The sequence below is a fragment of the Leucopleurus acutus genome, assembly GCF_964270905.1.
Source record: "Leucopleurus acutus genome assembly, chromosome: 13".
NCBI classification, from domain to species: Eukaryota; Metazoa; Chordata; class Mammalia; order Artiodactyla; family Delphinidae; genus Leucopleurus; species Leucopleurus acutus.
This window is the reverse complement of record NC_139155.1, coordinates 64,346,786-64,364,453: the sequence shown is the minus strand read 5'-3', so window position 1 is coordinate 64,364,453 and position 17,668 is coordinate 64,346,786. Positions and strand designations below refer to the sequence as shown.

The following is a 17,668-nucleotide window of genomic DNA, read 5'->3' as shown; positions in this document are numbered from 1 at the left end:
ACCCAAGGCTTGTTAAGAGAGATGCCTTGAGGTGAATCTACTGCCAAAGTAAGGAAATGCCGAACCAAGTTAGAGAAAATAAGATGCCCTCACAAGTCTGGATGAGTGGGCAGAATACCACAGATGAGAACTCAACATGAGAGTGGGTGTAGGTCAGGTATGTAGGTCAAAATAAAGCTACAATAATAGCGTTACAAGCTGGCCAATTAAACTTTTAAGTATGCAACTTTTGTTATCTGAAACCTCTGGGAATACTCTTCCTGGAGAAACAAAAGTCCCTAAGAACTGAAGATTATGCTTTAAGTATTAGTGGTATTTTGTTGTTGTTAAATCTGTTTTTTAATTCTCATTCTCCTACGCCCTGCCCCTTAGAGAACAGTGAACATAAGTCAACATTTTCTAAGTGACTCAGAGCGAGCATGATAGACAAAGGTGATTGTGACATGATGCTTATGTCTTAAAACTATGCCAATTTTGGCAAACTGACAAATCATGTCCCTCAAGCCTCAGCTTTCCCAGGTATAAAAGGATGAACAGATAGATTTTTGCAATGTCTGCTCTAGCAATAAAATCCGGTGAGCCAAGAACTTCCACCTGCAGCCATGAGAGAACAGCAGGATCTGGATTTACCTTCCTGCCAAAAAACAACAGAAAAATGGACAAATACATGAAACCACTGGTTTTGTACACTGGAAAAGCAGCACAGGACTGAAAAGCTTAGGGGAGAGGAAACAAGGTGAGCCCTACAGCTGCCCTGATTTTCTGCCAGAAGATGTATCCTGGACCACAAAACAGGGAAGGGCATCCTAAGCAGATCATGCTGGTCTCACTAAGCTGAGGAGACAGAAATGGGAGTACTGGAAGTCTAAAAGCAGCTGGGAATTCTGGAGAAGAGAGAGCTCAACAGAAAAAAAGCTCCACAAATCTGCAAGAGTTCCCCTGAGTCTTTGATGAATACACTAAGACAGACCAGGATAGGGTAATACTCCACAATGTTGGGCAAAAAACAACCAAGGAACTGTGAGATGAATGGTTCCTGGGTTCCCACAGAGCTGAGAGGAGTCTCAGTTACTCCCAGCCAGAGCGAAAAACCCGCAAAGCATTCAGTGGAGAACTCGAAGGGCCACACCTCAGCAGTGGGGCTAAACTACCCCTGTCGCAAAAGCTATTTCAGACCTGCCCTAACAAAGTTTAAAAACCAGCTCTGCAATAGATGGAGAAAAAGCATGTGAAAAAATTCAACACTCTTCATGATAAAAACACTCAACAGGGACTTCCCTGGTGGTCCAGTGGTTAAGACTCCACACTTCCATGGCAGGGGGCACGGGTTCGATCCTCGGTTGGGGAACTAAGATCCTGTATGCTCCCAGGCCAAAAAAAGAAAAAAGCAAACACTCAACTAGGAACTTCCTCAACCTGATAAAGATTATCTATGAAAAACCCACAGCCAACATTTTACATAGTAAAAGATGGAAAGCATACCCCCCCAAGATCAGGAACAAGATAAGGATGTTCACTCTCAACATTTCTACCCAGTGTTGTGCTGGAGGGTTTGGTCAGGGCAATTAGACAAGAGAATGAAATAAAAGCCATCCAGATTGGAAAGAAAAAAGAAAAACTATCTCTATTTGCAGATGACATGAGCTAAAGGAGAGGTAACCCATCCCCAGGCCATGGACCAGTACCAGTCCATGGCCAGTTCAGAACCGGGTGGCACAGCAGCAGGTGAGTGGCAGGGGAGCAAGCGAAGCTTCTTCTGTATTCACAGCCGCTCCCCATCACTTGCATTACCACCTGAGCACCGCCTCCTATCAGATCAGTGGCGGCATTAGATTCTCATAGGAGCGCAAACCCCACTGTGATCTGCACATGCGAGGGATCTAGCTTGCATGCTCCTTATGAGAATCTAATGCCTGATGATCTGAGGTGGAGCTGAGGCGGAGATGCTAGTGCTGGGGAGCGGCTGCAAATACAGATTATCATTAGCAGAGAGGTTTGACTGCACAGAGACCATAATAAATCAATTGCTCGCAGATTCATATCAAGACCCTATCAGTGAGTGGCAAGTGAAAACAAGCTCAGGGCTCCCACTGATTCTGCATTATGGTGAGTTGTATAATTATTTCACTATATATTACAATGTAATAATAATAGAAATAAAATGCACAATAAACAATACACTTGAATCATCCGGAAACCATACCCTTCCCCCACATCAGTCTGTGGAAAAGTTGTCTTCCAAGAAACTGGCTCCTGATGCCAAATAGTTGGGGACCGCTGATCTAAAGAATCCAATAAAAAAAATTAGACCTAATAAATAAGTTCAGCAAAGTTGCAGGATACAAGATCAATATAGAAAAATCAACTGTAATCAAACTTTCAGTTTTACAAGATGAAAAGAGTTCTAGAGATGGATGGTGATTGTAGTAAAACACTATGAATGTATTTATTTATTTTAAAATAAATTTATTTATTTATGGCTGCGTTGAGTCTTTGTTGCTGTGCGTGGGCTTTCTCTAGTTGCGGTGAGCAGGGGCTGCTCTTCATTGTGATGCGCGGGCTTCTCATTGCAGTGGCTTCTCTTATTGTGAGCATGGGCTCTAGGCATGCGAGCTTCAGTAGTTGTGGCACACAGGCTCAGTAGTTGTGGCACAGGGGCTTAGTTGCTCCATGGCATGTGGGATCTTCCCAGAGCAGGGATCGAACCCGTGTCCCCTGCACTGGCAGGTGGATTCTTAACCACTGCGCCACCAGGGAAGTCCCTATGAATGTATTTAATATCACTGATCTGTACACTTAAAAGTGATTAAGATGGCAAATTTTAAATTATGTGTATTTTACCACAATAAAGGAAATGCGGGAAAAATCAACAGCATTTCTATACAGTACCAATGAACAGACTGAAGATGATACTAAGAAATTATTCCATGGTGACTTTTACGTCGTGAATTAATTCCATTTACAATACATCAAAAGAACAAAATACTTAGGCATAAATTTAACAAAGGAAGTGCAAAACTTACATTCTAGAAACTACAAAACCTCACTGAAAGTAAAGACCTAAATAAATGGAAAGATATCCCATGATCATGGATGATAAGAATTAATATTAAGATGGCAATTATACTCCGAATTGACCTACAGATTCAACACAATCCCTATTATAACCCCAGGTGACTTCTTTGCAGAAATTGATAAGCTGATCCTAAAATTCACAGGGAAATTCAAGAGACCCACAACAGACAAGGCTATCTTGAAAAGGAAGAGCAAAGTTTGGGGACTCACTCGTCCCAATTTCAAAACTTACTACAAAGTGACAGTAATCAAGACAGTGTGCTAGGGTAAGGACAGATATATAGACCAGTGCTAAAATAAAAACAGCTGCCACCCTAGAATTCTATAGTCAGCAGAAATGAAGCTGGAAAAAAAACTTTTTCAAATAGGACAAAGCTGAGAGAATTAATCACACTTGCAGACCTGTACTATAAGAAATGTTAAAACTAATAAAGTAAGGGGGACTTCCCAGATGGTCCAGTAGTTAAGACTTCACACTTCCACTGCAGGGGGTGTGGCTTCAATCCCTGGCCAGGTAAATAAGATCCCACATGCCTCATGGTGTCCCCCCACCAAAAAAAAAAAAATAAAGTGTAAACATCAATCTACATAAAGAAATGAAGAGAACTGAAAATACTGTATATATGAATATGCATATTTTTCATATTTTATGATTATTTAAATAAATTATAATAATGTATTGTGGAGTTTATAACATAGAAGTAAAAATCTATGACAGCAATCGCAAAAAAATGGGGTCAGATCGAATTACAATTATAAGGTTATTACACTATAAGTGAAGTGGTATAATGTTATTTGAAGGTAGACTATGATAAATTAAAGAGATGCATATTTCAATCCTAGAACAACCACTTAAAAAGGGAGATCTATAGCTAATAATCCAAAAGTGGAGATAGGGCTTCCCTGGTGGCGCAGTGGATGAGAGTCCGCCTGCCGATGCAGGGGACATGGGTCTGTGCCCTGGTCCGGGAAGATCCCACATGCTGCGGAGCAGCTGGGCCCGTGAGCCATGGCCGCTGAGCCTGCACGTCCAGAGCCTGTGCTCCGCAACGGGAGAGGTCACAATAGTGAGAGGCCCGCATACCGCAAAAAACAAAAACAAAACAAACAAAAAAAGTGGAGATAAAATGGAATACCAAAAAATGCTGAATTAATCCAAAGGAAAATAAGAAAAGAAAAAGAGAACAAAAACCAGATGAGACAGACAGAAAACAAATATCAAGATGGTAGATTTAACAACCATATTAATAATTACATTAAATGTAAATGGTCTAAAAACTCCAACTACAAGGAAGAGATTTTCAGACTGGAAAAGCATGCTACATGCTGTCAACAGGAAAATCACTTTAAATGTAAAGGCAGAAGCTAAAAGCAAAAGGATGGAAAAAGATATACTATGCAAACACCACTAACAAGAAAGCTGGAGTGGCTGTATTAATAACAAAGTAGATTTCAGAACAAGGAATATTACTATTCATGATTATAAAGAGGTCAACTGATGACAAGGATATAACAATCATAAATGTGTATGAGCCCAAGAATCAAGTTTCAAAATACATGAAGCAAAAACTAACAAAACTCAAAGGAGAAATCGACAGATCCACAATCATGGTTGGAGACCTCAACAATCCTCTCTCAGTAATCAATAGAACAAACAGAAAATCAGTAAAGATACTGAAGACTTAAAAAACCTACCTGACCTTACAGATATTTATAGGAGACGCCACCCAACAAAAGCAGAATACACATTCTTTTCTTGTACAATTGGAAAATTCACCAAGATATATCTTACTTATGCTGATTCTTAAAGCAAGTCAATAAATTTAAAAGAACTGAAATCAAACAAAGTATGTTTTCTGACTGCAACAGAATTAACCTAGAAATCAATATCAGAAAAACATCTATAAAACTCCCCAATATTTTGGAAATTAAACAACATACTTCTAAATACCTCTGAGTCAAAGAAGAAATCCTATGGGAAATTAGAAAATATTTTGAACATAAAGAAAAAGAAAACACAACATATTAAAATTTGTGGAATGCTGTTAAAGCAGCACTTAGAGGGAAATTTATATCTTTAAAGGCTTATATTATCAACAGAAAAGAAAAAAGGTCCAATATCCTATGATCCCATAGTTATATAAGTCCCCCCAAAAGATCTAACAGACAATTTTCCTAAGTGAGAAAAGACATCTAAAACAACAATATTTAGGGCTTCCCTGGTGGTGCAGTGGTTGAGAGTCCGCCTGCTAATGCAGGGGACACGGGTTCGTGCCCTGGTCTGGGAAGATCCCACATGCTGCGGAGCAGCTAGGCCCATAAGCCATGGCCATTGAGCCTGTGCGTCCAGAGCCTGTGCTCCACAACAGGAGAGGCCACAACAGTGAGAGGCCCGCGTACCGCCAAAAAACAAACAAACAAAAAAACCCACAATATTTAATATTCATACTAAATGTAATTTTCACAAATCTATTTAAACTGGTCTCAAATATTCCCATCTACACGCTAATCGTGACATTTTATTTTACTTATTATTAGTATTTTAAATTCTTCACCAATCCCCTAAAGGATATTAAACTGTTAAACTGCTCTTAAGATAAAGTCAACCATCATTTCCACTACCTGTCCTGGGTGCTCACGTCCTGCCCACCCCACCCCCACCCCCAAGCTATAACCACTATAGCCTACTCTAACGTCATCAAATGAGTCAAAAATGTTCCTACGTCTCACCCTTTGCACAAGCTGTATCCTCTGCTAGGAGAATTCCTTTGTACACACTTCATCCTTCAGCTCTGTTTAAAATCTTCCTTAAGGGACTTCTCTGGTGGTCCAGTGGTAAAGAATCCGCCTTCCAGTGCAGGGGACACGCATTCAATCCCTGGTTGGCGAACTAAGATCCCACATGCTGAGGGGCAACTAAGCCCGAGCGCCTCAACTAGAGAAAACCTGCACGCCACAACTAGAGATAGAGAAGTCAGTGTGCTGCAATGAAGAGCCCATGTGCCACAACTAAGACCCGATGCAGCCAAAAATAAATAAATAAGTAAATATTTTTTAAAAATAAAAAAATAAAGTCTTCCCTGGTCCCCCTATAAACTGGGAGCCCATTTTATCTCTCCTTATACCATTTACCTTTTTATTAAATTGAGATAAAATTCACCAACATCATTTACTTTTTAAATTGAAGTAGAATTGATTTACAATGTTTCAGGTGTGCACTGTAAATCAATTATACCATTTAGAGGGAAGAGAAGGAGAGGGCGGAGGAGGAAGGAGGTGGCAGCTGGTGGTGGAGGAGCGGGAGGGGGATGGAGAGGAGAAGGTTCCTGGGTGGCATGGCGCACCTGCTCCTCCAGGCGCTGCCCAGCCCCCTGCCAGCCAGGGCTGAACCCCCGCAGGATAAAGAAACCTGCGTGGGTACTAACAATCAAAGCTAGCTACATCTGTGACACAGGATGCTGCTGTTAACAGTCTCAGTGCTGCAACTACTACTATGAACTCTGGTGGTTCTGGCTCGTGTGGACCATCATTCATCCTGACCTGCTGCTGCTGGAGCTGGAAGGCACTGTATGGTGGGGGAGGAGTTGGAGGTCGGTTCACCACTTCCTCATAAGGAGGTAGTAAATAGTTTGGTAAAAACCTGAAATAAAATGGCAGTGCTGAGTAATTGTGGGCAGCAGTGTGGCCCTACAGGCGGCAGCTCCCCAGGCGCCAATCCCACCAGGGGCTCCCAGGAGGCTCAGAGCAGCCCCTTGTCAGGCCCAGCAGAAGCAGCACGTGACCCACGAGCATCGCTGACCCTGAGCCCTCCAACATGCCAGCAGACCCAGCAGCCACCAAAGCCCCTGGGATGGAGTCCAGCGGCTCTGTGGCCGGCCTGGGGGAGGTGGACCTTGGGACCTTCCTGGACAAAGATTCCGAATGTAAGGAGGAGCTGCTGAAAGAGTATAGCTCCGAGCAGGGCAGCGCCCTCCCTGACAGCAAAGACAAGACACCCGGCAGACATCATGGCTTCACAGGTGACTCAGGCATCGAGGTGTGTGTGTGCAACTGGGGCCACCACGATGACGACCTCAAAGAGTTCAATGTGCTCATCGACGATGCTCTGGACATGCCCCTAGACTTCTGCCACAGCTGCCACGTGCTGCCCCCTGGCGATGAGGAGGAAGGGCTCTGCCAGCCCTCGGAGGAGCAGGCCCAGCTGGGCACCCCCACCCGCCGCGGCTGCCTGACTGCCTGCTGCTGAACACCATCAACGAGCAGCAGCTCCCCCAGCTAGAGCAGGCCCTGGCTGCACCCGAGAACTTGGCGACGCAACCAGGGTAGTGGAGAACCATGAGAGAAGCATTAAGTGACTGTGTTCCTTGTTTTTTTTTTTTTCCCCCTCTGCTCCTGCATTTTCCTGCATCTCCAGGTAGTTTGGGGTGTGGGTGCCTCGCCTCCCATAGAAACAGTGTCATGGAGGGCCAAGAAGTTGTCCTGTGACTCATTCCTCATACCCCACCCTGTCCCCCTTTACATCAGGTCTCACTACCTGCTTGGGTCAGAGATATGTGTGTTTCAGAAGCCCCCAAGGAGGGGATGAGACTGTGCCCTGAGGTGACTCTTGGTAATGGAGTGGATTCATGTTCTGGTGTGAGTTTACGAGAACCTTGCCGCATCTCAGTCCAAGAGAGGTGGCAGGTCTCAGCCCTGGGTGAAGCCCCCAGAGATCCGGGGATTGTTGCCCCTTGCTGCCAGTGTCTCCGGAGCGGTAACTGGGATCCTCCTGTGGGTGGATGAGAGCTGACCGGCGGTTGCATGGTGGGTTGGTAAAGGGCTTGTGCTCTCAAATTCCAGGTGACGAGATGGAGGTGGCACGATGCATCCTGGAGGGGTCCCTTCCCAGCAGGTTCTGGCTGGCTGCGGATTGATTCAAGTGTGGAATATTACACCTGCCTTCTCTTTGGTTTTTCTCTTTAAAAAAAAAAAAAAAGTGAGCTGAAAATAAGAACTTGACCAATGGGCAGGCAAGAATTCTGTTTTGGAAAAGGAAAATTTGTGGCTTTTTTCCAACTTGGCCTTCAAAAAGTCCTGGCTACAGTTGAGCCAGAAGGAGATGTTTTGTGTGCAGGCTTGAGTGGGGGCTATCTTTGGAACTTCTGTGGGTGAGCAGGAGGCCCTGTGCTGTGGCAGCAGATAGAGGTGTAGCTTTCTGCATCTCTGCCCTTTGATCTGTGCCCACAGGTGATCAGTACCCTCCCCCACCCCAAGCACACATCTGCCGGCCTTCACGTCTCACTGTTCTCTACGAACAAATGAGGAGGCTGTGGGTCCTGAGAAAGGGCAGTCCCGCAGCCTGACTCACACAGTATTTTCTCTTGATTCTGAATAAGTTGTTTTATTTATTTGTTTGTTTTTTCAAACTGACCATTTGGAAAAAATGCCTTGGTTATCTGTGGTTTTCTTGCCCTTTCCCTGCTCCGCCCCTCCTTGAATGGGATAATTAATTTTTGTAGCCTATGTCAAGTGTCTAAGTGGCCCAGGTAGGAGGGTGAAGGCAGCCATCCTGAAGGACCACAGGATCCTTATCACTGTAGTCTGGCTTCAAAAACCAGTTGAGCTCTGACAGGAATAATCTGAATGGAAAAAGCAAACTGCCGAAACTAACATTCCCCGTCCAGCCCTGTTCATATGAAGAGTTTGGTTCTTCCCCCACTCTTGAACGATGACATTCAGACTAGGCATTGATATTATGGCAAGAAAGGAAAGTATATATATGAATACACGCATATATATGTGTATGTGTATATATGTATATATATATATATACACACACACACACACACATGCACACAAAATAGACAAATCCAAGGCTGTGAGATGAATGAGTGTCTGAGTTTGGAGTCCACAAAACCAAAATCTATGTTGAACAAAGTGCAGTCCGTATACAGTGACTTCTTGGATAACCTGTGTGTGTCTGTCTGTTGTGTGTGAGCCCCCAGCCCTGCTTTCCTGTGAATACACTTTGAACAGCAGCGACACTGCTCACATTACCCACATGTTTGGAGCAGGCGCAGCCCTCTCAAGGTAATTTATTTTACGCATTTACTGTTTACTGAGCGAATGGCTGTGCACTTGGGTGTACTCAGCAGCGCTGTCGGCGGCAGTCCCCACGTTTGCCAGAGATGCTGTGCTCCAAGTAGAGGTTTCACTCTACCCATCACTGAAATTTGCACATTGCTCCGTGGACACTCAGAGGCCTGTGTTCTGCTCCCTGTAAACGGAAACGTGCTCTGAGCCTGTCTGCCTCCCTCAGCTGCTCCTGGCCCGCGGCGTCAGCCCCCGGGGGTGTCCACAACCGCTTGGGACAGAAGGCCAAGGTGGAACCTCAGACAGAAGCTGGACTGGATCTTCAGTGTCAAGCTCGGACTGGCTGTGGCCCAGACGTCAGCCCTGCCCAGAATTGCCAGGAGGGTTTGGTGGCCACCACAGTGCTGTAGGGCTTACCTCCCTCTGCTGAGGTTCAGCGCGTGGCTGGTGTGTGGCGAGAGTGGGCAGGAGTGTGCCAGAAGCTCTCAGATGCTTTTCCTGCCACCTTTTTTTGTTTTGTTTTTTGTTTTTATCCCAAACAACTCACTGAAGTGTCTCAAGATCAAGTTTTACCACAATGAATCCTGCTTGAGTTAACTGGTTGAAGGGATGGATTCTGGAGCTCAGGATTCCTTCTCCAGTCAGAGTAGGGAACTGGTCCATGTGTTTAATGCTGGGTTCACTGCAGCATCCAACCCGAAAGGCACGAGAAGAAGAAAACACAGTGGGTGGAGCTGGGCTCGAGTCCAGCCTCACAGTCTGGCCCCTGCTACATGAGGCTGTCCTGCATGACGAAAGATGGAAGTAGGGAGCTGAAGGACTTGTGAGGGAGCCAGAAAGATTTGAGGGAGTCTGATGTTCCAGGTGAACTAGAAGAAAGGGGTTGGTCGAGGGTTTGGTGCTACATTTGGAAGATTTGCAAATACACATTCCTGTGTGAGGCACATCACCCTTTATCAGTTATTGTGAATATGTGTATTTTAAGCAATAAGATTCAGCTGGTCAGACTTTTCTGGGCAGCCTCAGTGACGCATTTCCTGTGCTGTGATTGTTCTGAAGACGGAGTGGCTCTAACCACTGTGAGAAGCCCAAGTAAAGTCGATCCCCGAAAAAAAATTACTATACCATTTATAGCATTTACTTTTGCTTCATGGCACTTGTTACCATTTTAAATCATATTTACTTGTAGTTCTTTGTTTAAGGCTGTTTGTCTCCCTCCATGGTAAACGCCATGACAGCAAGATCATGTCTATTTATTTGTCCCTCCAAGGCGCCCATCCAGGGCCCAGCACAGTGCCTGGCAATCAGCAGGCACTCAAAGACTTAGTGCATGAATGAATGGGTGGATGAGGTCACCATCTTTTGCTTTCATAATGGTGTACCCTTGGCTGTCCTGAATCCCGGCTTCCAGACCAGCTCTAAACAGAAACATTCAGAAGAGAATGGCTTCCACAGCAAAGACAGAGCCTCTCAGACTCAACGAATAAATGCAAGGGAGACCTGAGGGGTTTTGCCTCAAACCTGTATTTACGCATCAGGTTTTCACACAAATGAAAGTAGGGCTCTGGCTGGCTTGGCAATGTTCACAAAAGGCCAAGCTTTTTTCATGAGAGAAGCAAATACAAAAACATATAAATAAGAAACCAGGAAAATAAGTACACAGAAACATTTCAGCAACTAAAATCCATGATGGGAACAGCTGCTGGTGGAAGGGACTGGAGGCAACCACATTTTCACTGGATGCAAACTGCAAACACTGACAGAAAAAAAGAATCCACAGTGAGGAGTCAGAAATAGAACATCTCTGCCCTCTGGGGGAGCAGACTGCTAATGACACACCACTCCTGATTCTCCCTAGGGCACTGAAACAAACAACACAGCCATAATCAGCTTCCTAACGCACACCAGCCTCAGGCCCTGAAACATCCACGGGATCTTCCTTGTCTCATCAATTAGATGCAGACTCTGAGTCTAGGAACATAAACAAGGTCACCTGCTTTCTTCTCCAGCCTCATCTCCACTCTTCTCTTTAAACACATCCTGTTCCGCCAAACACTATCACCTGCTGTTTCTCATTCTCCTCTGTGCTGTGCCCTCTGTTCTCTCCATCTGAAATGACCCTCCCTCGCCAATGCACTTAGTACTTGCAAATGCCCACCCTCATGGCTTCTAAGCCATCCCTATTTAAAATCTCAACTGAGGGTAACCTCCCAATACTTTTGCTTTCTCGGAGCACTTTTCACTTTTCTACCTTCTATTGCATTCTTCACAAACCTATTAAGAGCCATGGAGAAAAGGTTTGGGGCCCAAATTAGAAATTATCTGCACCTCCCACTCCCACCCCAGCAAAGTACAAAACAGCTAAATATCCTCCCAGGGTATTTTTATTGAAAAGCTACACAGTTCACCACCAGCTCCTTTCTGGGCAGACACCGGCCAGTCCTGCACCTAATACTGCTGCTACTAATTTGTAAGTTAGTTGAGGGTCAGGATTGTGTGCACACCTAGCAAACCCAGAGTGGTCACAGCCAGGAGTCAGTGCTCAAGCAGCAGGATTGCAAGCATGAAGAGAACACAGAACATTCAAGTTTCCACATAACGGAAAACAAAAACACGGCAACATCACACGATCCTAGCAATTCTGCCTTGGGAGCTGTTTGTTTGCTTAATTCACGATATAAATAGCCAACCACGGTCAATATCATTATCTTGGGCTCAAAAGAGTAAGGTACCCTTTTAGGCTGACTGAGTTGCCAGGAAAAAATACAGCAAAATCCAACCTTGTGAAGCTATAAACATGCACAAGGTGTCTTGCTGATGCTATCACAACTAAGTACAATCCTCTGGAAACAGGTGGGCAGTAAACATCAAGACCCATCAGTGACTTAACACAAGGATGTCATTCAGAAGAAGACAACATGCTAAGCGTACAAACATGCTGTTTTACATGGAAAAACTAGAAAGTCTAAACAGAGAAATGCTTAAGTATGATCTGTCAACGCAAAAAATGACATGCCACTATCAAAGTAATAAATATGGGCTACTTTTGCAAAAAGCAATAAAGTGAACATAGCTATATATGGTTAAAAACTAAAAAAGAGCTTTAAGAAATGACAGTGCTGATGGGTTAATGTCATGGGCTGAATCGTGTCCTCCAACAAATTCATATATTGAAATCCTAATGCCTAGGTACCTCAGAATATGACTGTATTTGGACATAGGGTCATGAAAGAGGTAATTAAGTTAAAATCAGGTGATGAGGGAGGGCCAGTCCTACCAATCTGACTGGTGTCCTTCTAAGAAGAGGAGATTAGGACACAGACACAGAGGGAGACCATGTGAAGACACGGGGAGAAGACGGCCATCTAGATGCCAAAGAGAGAGGCTTGTAGAGAAACCTGCCCTGCTGACACCTTCATCAAGCCCTTCCAGCCTCAGAATTGTGCGAAAATTCATTTCTGTTGTTTAAGCCACGGTGGCCCTTTGTTACAGCAGCCCCAGAAAACTAATACAGTTAATGTGGCTTGATTACAGGTAAGATATTTTTCTTCTTCCAATTTCTTCCTAAAATATTTTAGAGTTGATTTAATAACACTGGTTCTAGCAACATGAATATCCTCTGCCAAAGCTTATTCTCTCTCCTCTCCGTGTTTTCGTTTTGTTTTGTTTTGTTTTTTAACATGGCCTCACAAAGGAATGGGAGCAGGATGGGAAATTTTCAGCTTAGTGATGCTGAAAAAATGCCAATACCAGGATTTTCACTCCACAGCAGACCACTCTAAAGGACAGACTGGATAAACATGAACTCCAGAAAGCTCACTGTCCTAAGCACCTGGCCACATATTCCTCCAGTTACTTTTAAGAGTTACCCAGCGCGTCTCCTGAAGCACACCTGTCCACCAGGGAGGGTCCAGCCTGTCCCTAACGCCGCAGTGCCCTTTAAACATCAGGTCAATAGTTAGCTAAACACCTCAAGGTTCTGGCACCCTAACTTGAATAAGAGAGAGTATTTTCAGAAATGGGGAAGGAGTCTGATCAAAGCCTCCTGAGGGTGGGAAGAGGAGCAGGAGGGCACAGAATGCTGCCTGCTTTGCAGCTCTGCCTAGAACTCTCCACATCCTGGGCTCAGGGTCCATTAGTACGGCACAGGCCAGGTGAGAAGAGGCAGGAACAGGTCCCCTGACTTCCAGGGTACAGAGGAGTATGACCAGGCAGAGCCAGGAGGAGGCTCGGCAGGGGCGGCTCAGCAACATTCTCAAGACAGGCAAGATCCAGGAAAGTAGAGCAAAAGATGGGCAGGCAGATGGAAATCAGAGATGGATTCAGTGTAGGCAGGACTCTCTTCTCAATTTTTCTCCTCTCTTTCCCCCAGAGGGAGAGGGCTGAGGCCTGAGTGGGCCTCACGGAGTGTGTCCTCAGAGGTGGGCTGCAATCCCAGGGGTGGGCCTCAGGGCTGGGACTCCAGTCTTAGAGGCAGCCTAACAGGAAGAGGTCAAAGCTCAGATAAGGATCCTAGAATAGATGCCCAGGGCCCTTGGGTCTGGCTACCTGAACACAGCAGGAATCTGGTCACCAGACATGGGGCACAAGAGCACATGGGGGACTTGCAGCAAAACTGACTTGTTGCTGGTCACCTAAGCAATCAAATTAGGAGTTTCTTATTTACCTGGCCTAATGCATACCAATTAACAATAGGTGCTCAATAAATGTTTTCTGGATGAAAGAGAAAAATTAAGGAATTAAGGACAAGTAAAATGCACTCAGTAGTGATAGGCTTGGCTTCACGGCCTGGGGTTAGGGTGGGTGAATGGAGTAAGTCAAACCCACTGTGGCATGCCGAGGGACAAAGATAGGGTAAGTTGTGTCATTAATGAGTCCCAGTGCCACTGAAAGCATGTCAGGCTGCCTGAGCTCCCATGTCTGAGCTGAGGTGTCAGGTCTAGTTCAGAAAACAGCCTTCCTTGGGTCAACCCTATCTGCATCAGGCCCCACTCAGTCCTCTGTCTTCTCTGGAAAAAAGGAGGAGAAAGAGAAATGAAAACAAAGAAATGGGTGGGGGGTTTCAACACTCATCTCCCTGCTTAAGTCCCCAGCTTTCTTTTCCCAGGTGGGTACTCAGAAACTCTTTTACTCTTAAGAACCTCAAGAATCTTTCCCTTAGGAATGCTAAGGGCTTCTCATCAACTGTTTTAAAGTAGGGGAGTGCAGCAAGCAGACATACAGTACAGGACTAAATAGTAACAGTGATCCCAAGTATAATCAAGTCTCAAAATCGTAGATGAGGACAAGAGGAATTCACATATTTCCGATGCAATCAGCCACCTACAGAAACCTCCTCTTGAGAAAGAAGTAGCTTTGGGTCCTCAGGACCACACACACATACATAGTCGTCCTTGCAGATAAATTTCATTACAGTGAAAGGATCCAAGCCAGAGAAACAGACACAGGTAGAGAGTCTGGAGAAAGCTGTGCAAGGGCTTCCTCTTGTCTCTCCCTCCTGTGAGGGTGCACCCCAAGCACACACCCCTTACAGCAGCAAGCAATGCAGTAACACGAGAGCGATGTCTGTGTCAAGATTTTTACTGGGGGCTGGTCATTTAGGCACTGCCTGCCTAGCAACCATCAAAATTCCAGATTCCCAAAAGGAAAGCAGGTGCTCACCGTAAACCATGCTGCTTACACAGAGTCAGACACAGTGAACCATCCTGATCAGTTAGAGAATGGAAGGAACGGTTCAAGCACAAAGTTCCCGATGCCAGCCAAGGGCCAACCTCGCGAGCAAGCCCTTTTGAAGACAGCAGCCCCGGGGACTTCCCTGGTGGCGCAGTGGTTAAGAATCCACCTGTCAATGCAGAGGACACGGGTTTGATCCCTGGTCCAGGAAGATCCCATATGCCGTGGAGCAACTAAGCCCATGCGCCACAACTCCTGAGCCTGTGCTCTAGAGCCCGTGCACCACAACTACTGAGCCCGTGTGCCACAACTACTGAGCCCGTGCACCACAACTACTGAGCCCACACGCCAGAACTACTGAAGCCCATGCGCCTAGAGCCCATGCTCCACAACAAGAGAAGCCACCGCAATGAGAAGCCCGGGCACTGCAACAAAGAGTAGCCCCCGCTTGCCACAACCAGAGAAAGCCTGCACACACCAACGAAGACCCTATGCAGCCAAAAATAAATTAATAAATCAATTAATTAATTAATTTTAAAAAAAGAAAGACACTGGCAATAATAACCTAGTTTTTTGTTTTGTTTTGTTTCTTTTGTGGTACGCGGGCCTGTCACTGTTGTGCCCTCTCCCGTTGCGGAGCACAGGCTCCAGACGCGCAGCCTCAGCGGCCATGGCTCACGGGCCTAGCTGCTCCGCGGCATGTGGGATCTTCCCTGACCGGGGCACGGACCTGTGTCCCCTGCATCAGCAGGCGGACTCTCAACCACTGCGCCACCAGGGAAGCCCGCCTAGTTTTAATTTTTAAAAAAACAGCAGCCCGGGCTCTGTTAACTCTTTCCTGCTATGGTTTGTAAATGAGCCGATGAAACTGAATGGTATTAGGGAGCCCAACCTAAAAGCTGCTTTAATTCATTGTAAAACATTGTGTAATCTTGATTACCCAAGCATTACCATAAGATACAAAACTATGCTGCAGTTACATAATGTTCTTGTGACTAGTGAAGAAGACTGAAGAAGGCGAGTTGAGCTGAAGGTGCATTTTTCAGTTACTGAGTGAGGAAGGGTGCTGCCACTCCTAGAGCCGCAGGACCCTCTTTAAGATCATCCAATTCCCTGCACCCTCTTCTCCAAGTCCAGCAAGCAAACTTCTGATACAACTTTTGGTCCTCCTCCTAAGAAGAGAATGTGCTGACTAGCTGGCATGGATTTGATTCCATAAAGCAGCACTGTGATCCATCACTCAGCCTCATGCAATAACAGTGATCGTTCATTAGGCACCCACCTGCCTCCCTTTATTCATGTCATTCTGTCAATCTTCGCAATACTTGTATCAAGTATGGCCCTTGTATTTTGCAGGGGAAAGCAGAGGATCAGACTGGTGAACTGACCTGCCCAGACTCACACGAATGTAAGTGAATGACACAGGATTTAAATTCAGGTGATCTTATGGCTACAACCCATAGTCTTTCCATTCTATTGTACTCCTCCTTTAACTAGAAGTCAGGCTGGCATCAGTCTCCCAAGACCTGCTCACTGTGCAAGTCTGAGAACCTACAAAGCCAAGGAAGGACGAGGTCACTCTGCCAAGGTGTGTGCAACAGCCTTTTAGCTTCACTTCCCTCACCAGAGCCATAAAACCACTCCCAAGCGCTCTTCTGCTGTCAGACACGTTCTTTCCATCCACCAGGAAGCTGTAGGGAAGAATAATCCCATCCCTTCGTGCTCACTCATCATCACGCCCTGGTGGGGGAGGAAAGCTGCCCTTTACTGTCCACCTACTCTGAGCCTAACTCTGGGCCAGGCACTTTCTGCCTGAACTCATTTAATGCTCAAGAACCACTTCATTTCACAGATAAGGACACAGAAGCTCGGAGGGTTAAAGGAACGTCCAAGACGACATACAGTGACGGTGCAGAGACGTTCCGACTCTAAAAGCTGCGTTTTTCCCACCGTCCCAGGCACTCTTGAGGCTGCCTTTCACCTTTCTCCCAAGATAAGGAACCCCCGGGGCCTGAATTCTTTTCTTCAAACACCCTCTCTCAGCCGATCTAACGCCCCCTCTAGTCTCAGAGAAAAACAATGCGCAGCAAATGTGCGTCTCAGAAACCGCTTCCAGATACACTACTTCACCCGCCCTTCACCACTGAGGGCAAAGCGCGGAAAAGCGCCCCTTCCACGAGAACGGCAACGCCCCAGAGTCAAGAAACAGAAGACAGGGCGAGTGGGGAGCCGACCACAGGCTCGACCCCGGCCCTCGGCTCTGCCCGCGCCCCTCGCCGCCGCCCCCGCCCGGCGGTCACCAGGCGGCCCCGCGGCTCAGCCCGCCCGAGCTCACGGCCCCGCCCGCCACAGGGCCCCACACCTCCGCCCGCCTGCTCCCCGGCCCTCGGCACCTAGCCGCGCCGGCTCCTCCCTCAAGAGCACCCCGCGCCCCCGGCAGCCGGGACCCCCTCGGCCTCCCGCAGACCCCCGCCCCGCCTCCCGCGCCCCAGGCCCCTCCCCCTGTCAGCCCGCGCCCAGCCGCCGAGCTACCTTCTCCAGGGATGCCGGTCTCTGCACGGCCAGGGAGCGGGCCAGCGATAGGACCGTGTTGAAATAAAAACCCCGTGACGAGCCGGAGCCCGAGCCGGAGCCGCCGCCACCGCCTCCCCGGGCCGCGGCCGCCGCCATCACCGCCCCGCGGCACCGCCCGCCGGCTTCCCTCACCGGGATCGCGACAGCCGAAGCTCACGGCGCAGGCGCGGCTCCATCCGGCCTCCCCGCCACGTGACCTCTCTGTTGCCGACGCAAGCGGGGCGTGGCCTCGGGCAGATCCACCGCTGGGGGGTGCCGGGAGCCGTGCGGCCTG

At 46.8% G+C, this 17,668-nt stretch overlaps 1 protein-coding gene and 1 pseudogene across 4 annotated transcripts in view; one reads left to right on the top strand and one right to left on the bottom strand.

Moving 5' to 3' along the window:
- Positions 1–17,512, bottom strand: part of PI4KA (phosphatidylinositol 4-kinase alpha) — a 95,297-nt gene extending 77,785 nt beyond the window's left edge. For all 3 annotated transcript variants that reach the window (XM_082853416.1, XM_082853417.1, XM_082853418.1), the window contains exon 1: positions 17,353–17,512. In XM_082853416.1, coding sequence (XP_082709542.1) covers positions 17,353–17,490 — 138 coding nt within the window. In that variant the 5' untranslated portion in view covers positions 17,491–17,512. The remainder of the gene's footprint in view (positions 1–17,352) is intronic.
- On the top strand, positions 6,726–7,401 carry LOC309970597 (WW domain binding protein 1-like; annotated as a pseudogene). Its single transcript has one exon. The product of its transcript is annotated as a WW domain binding protein 1-like (transcript).
- Positions 17,513–17,668: the final 156 nt, after the last annotated feature.